The sequence below is a fragment of the Anomaloglossus baeobatrachus genome (assembly GCF_048569485.1).
Source record: "Anomaloglossus baeobatrachus isolate aAnoBae1 chromosome 5 unlocalized genomic scaffold, aAnoBae1.hap1 SUPER_5_unloc_4, whole genome shotgun sequence".
In the NCBI taxonomy this organism is placed as follows: Eukaryota; Metazoa; Chordata; class Amphibia; order Anura; family Aromobatidae; genus Anomaloglossus; species Anomaloglossus baeobatrachus.
Genome location: NW_027441808.1, coordinates 908899 through 912903, shown reverse-complemented (window position 1 = coordinate 912903; position 4005 = coordinate 908899). Strand labels below are relative to the sequence as shown.

The 4005-nt window shown below is 46.4% G+C and overlaps 1 protein-coding gene across 1 annotated transcript; it reads right to left on the bottom strand.

Annotated features, from left to right (window-relative positions):
* LOC142259252 (oocyte zinc finger protein XlCOF8.4-like) lies at window positions 1-609 on the bottom strand. The gene is made up of 3 exons (XM_075331731.1): window positions 439-609; window positions 233-356; window positions 1-149 (listed from the first exon to the last, which is right to left on the bottom strand). Exons 1-3 carry the CDS (start codon window positions 532-534, stop codon window positions 1-3), a joined length of 369 nt encoding a protein of 122 aa, XP_075187846.1. The 5' UTR covers window positions 535-609.
* Window positions 610-4005: the final 3396 nt, after the last annotated feature.

Sequence of the window (4005 nt, the reverse complement as noted above, 5' to 3'; positions counted from 1 at the left end):
TTAGTGCAGAAAATACATGAGTAGATATCTCTTACTGGATAGAGCTGGAGGAAACACATCCTGAGGAACATCGAGATCTTCTTGTTTACAGTCCTGTGGGAGAAGAGGACGGGGACATCTCTCTGGTGTTGTCCTCTTACTGGATAGAGCTGGAGGAGACACATACAGGGACTGAATTCATTCATTACATACAGATAATTATAGGCCGTGTGTATTTAGTCCTGTCTATTACCTGGTGATGTGAGGGGCTGGGGAACCTCCATCATGACGTCCTTGTACAGATCTTTGTGTCCTTCTAAATACTCCCACTCCTCCATGGAGAAATAGATGGTGACGTCCTGACACCTTATAGGAACCTGACACATACAATGATACCGTCACCCCCCAATCCCTTCATAGCGTTACTGTATAATGTCCCAGCATTCCCAGCAGTGTCACCTCTCCAGTCAGCAGCTCAATCATCTTGTAGGTGAGTTCTAGGATCTTCTGGTCATTGATGTCCTCATGTATCGGGGGGTGAGGTGGAGGCCCCATGATTGGGCTCAGGGGTCTTCCCCATCCCTCAGACACAGGGGCCTGACAGTGCTCACTAGAGGTCTTCTTCACTACTGTGTAATCCTGGTTATGGAGAGACACAGTAATAAATCTCACTCCAGACATTTCCAGAGTCCTCACCTCTCCAGTTCTGTCCATCTGTTATGCCCATAGATAAGAATGATGTAATGTGACGTCATCAGAATCTCTCACCTCTCCAGTAAGCCGGAACAGGATCTCTAGGGTGAGGTGTAATATCCTCTCCGCCATCTTGTCCCTGTCCATATCCATCCTTCACGGGGCAATCAGGAGAAATCTCTTATATAGAAGATCTCCACTGAGAGGATCCGATATTGTAGGGACCTGAATGGGGAGAAGATGACGATGTAACATCATAAAGAATCCGCTGGAATAATACAATTACTGGAGAGAATAAGGGGGAACATATAATGAGAACATTCTGGGTAACATTAAACTGAATGGGGGCAGAAAGGGGCCGAGGACCGAGGGCAGAAAGGAGCCAAGGACTGAGGGCAGAAAGTGGCCGAGGACTGAGGGCAGAAAGGGGCCGAGGACTGAGGGCAGAAAGGGGCCGAGGACTGAGGGCAGAAAGGGGCCGAGGACTGAGGGCAGAAAGCAGCCATGGACTGAGGGCAGAAAGGGGCCGAGGACTGAGGGCAGAAAGGGGCCGAGGACTGAGGGCAGAAAGGGGCCGAGGACTGAGGGCAGAAAGGGGCCGAGGACTGAGGGCAGAAAGGGGCCGAGGACTGAGGGCAGAAAGGGGCCATGGACTGAGGGCAGAAAGGGGCCGAGGACTGAGGGCAGAAAGGGGCCGAGGACTGAGGGCAGAAAGGGGTCGAGGACCGAGGGCAGGAAGGGGCCGAGGACTGAGGGCAGAAAGGGGCCGAGGACTGAGGGCAGAAAGGGGCCGAGGACTGAGGGCAGAAAGGGGCCGGGGGCCGAGGACTGAGGGCAGACGGGTTTCCTCACTTCCGGCCTCTCATAGTTGGGGTGTCTGTGTATCTATCAGAGGAAAAGGAATAAAAACCTCCCGATTCATAGAAATCAGCGAGAGAAAAACTCCAAGAAAGTCTCAGAGCTGAAGGGGTTAATGCCGCCTGCCCCGGTAATGGGGAATCTCCACATACCTCCACCTGCAGAGCCGCACACTAGATATATGGCTGCTCTGTGCCTACAGGACCTGTGATGATGTCACATGGAGGGGAGGAGTCTGGGGTCACATGATCAGCTCCTCAGTGTAGTCCTATATTGTCGGGCACACATTGGATGAGGCGCGGTGTCAGTGGACGGGTATAGTAAACCACTGTTGCGTATGTATGTGACCCTTTCAAATTCATTTCAATCTTTGCTAAATTGAATTCTTTATTGATAAGTTCAGGTGAGGAGAAGGGACTTTAGAAGAAAAACATTTGGACCTGATCAGTCTCAATCACAAGTCGCTGAAATGTGTGTATGACATACAGTACAGACCAAAGTTTGGACACACCTTCTCATTCAAAGAGTTTTCTTTAATTTCATGACTCTGAAAATTATAGATTCACATTGAAGGCATCAAAACTATGAATTAACACATGTGGAATGAAATACTTAAGAAAAAAGTGTGAAACAACTGAAAATATGTCTTATATTCTAGGTTCTTCAAAGTAGCCACCTTTTGCTTTGATTACTGCTTTGCACACTCTTGGCATTCTCTTGATGAACTTCAAGAGGTAGTCACCGGAAATGGGTTTTTTTTTCACTTCACAGGTGTGCCCTCTCAGGTTTAATAAGTGGGATTTCTTGCCTTATAAATGGGGTTGGGACCATCAGTTGTGTTGTGCAGAAGTCTGGTGGATACACAGCTGATAGTCCTACTGAATAGACTGTTAGAATTTGTATTATGGCAAGAAAAAAGCAGCTAAGTCAAGAAAAACAAGTGGCCATCATTACTTTAAGAAATGAAGGTCAGTCAGTCAAAAAAATTGGGAAAACTTTGAAAGTGTCCCCAAGTGCAGTGGCAAAAACCATCAAACGCTACAAAGAAACTGGCTCACATGAGGACCGCCCCAGGAAAGGAAGACCAAGAGTCACCTCTGCTGCAGAGGATAAGTTTATCCGAGTCACCAGCCTCAGAAATCGCAGGTTAACAGCAGCTCAGATTAGACACCAGGTCAATGCCACACAGAGTTCTAGTAGCAGACACATCTCTAGAACAACTGTTAAAAGGAGACTTTGTGCAGCAGCCTTCATGGTAAAATAGCTGCTAGGAAACCACTGCTAAGGACAGGCCACAAGCAGAAGAGACTTGTTTGGCCTAAAGAACACAAGGAATGGACATTAGACCAGTGAAAATCTGTGCTTTGGTCTGATGAGTCCAAATTTGTGATCTTTTGATCCAACCACTATGTCTTTGTGCGACGCAGAAAATGTGAACGGATGGACTCTACATGCCTGGTTCCCACCGTGAAGCATGGAGGAGGAGGTGTGGGGGTGTTTTGCTGGTGACACTGCTGGGGATTTATTCAAAATTGAAGGCATACTGAACCAGCATGGCTACCACAGCATTTTGCAGCGGCATGCTATTCCACCCGGTTTGCGTTTAGCTGGACCATCATTTATTTTTTTAACAGGAAAATTACCCCAAACATCCCTCCAGGCTGTGTAAGGGCTATTTGACTAAGAAGGAGAGTGATGGGGTGCTACGCCAGATGACCTGGTCTCCACAGTCACCAGACCTGAACCCAATCAAAATGGTTTGGGGTGAGCTGGACCGCAGAGTGAACGCAAAAGGGCCAACAAGTGCTAAGCATCTCTGGGAACTCCTTCAAGACTGTTGGAAAACTATTTCTGGTGACTACCTCTTGAAGCTCATCAAGAGAATACCAAGAGTGTGCAAAGCAGTAATCAAAGCAAAAGGTGGCTACTTTAAACAGGGCAGCGCAGCCCTGGAAAGCGAATTCAGATGTATCGGGGGAGATATCGGGTGTATGCCGCGCTATCACCAGAAAATTAGATGTTGATTATTTCTTTATGCTTTTATTCAGGTTGGTGCATTTCAGAGAACTCTGTCTCCTTCATCAGGACATCAAGGAAAAATCAACAGTCTACTACAGAGAAAAGAACCTATATATATACATACAGATACGTCAGAGGATCGGCCACTGTATTTCAAATACTGGCGGGACAATCGACTTATCAAATAAGCGGCAACAAGATTTAAAGCATAATGTATTAAAAGATGATTTAAAAGTCCTGGAAGTAACAAATATCGCAACAATATAGAAATTACAAAACAAAAAGCAAAAAGAGAAAAAGAGAAAAAGAATAATGCAAAAATATTTCTTAGAAATATAACAGAATGCTGAGAGTCTAGAACTGTGGGATTTACTGGGGATCGTAGTAATACACTGGCTGGAGGCTCTATCCACAGCCCTATATAGGGGATCATGATAAACAATGGGAAGAGAAGAA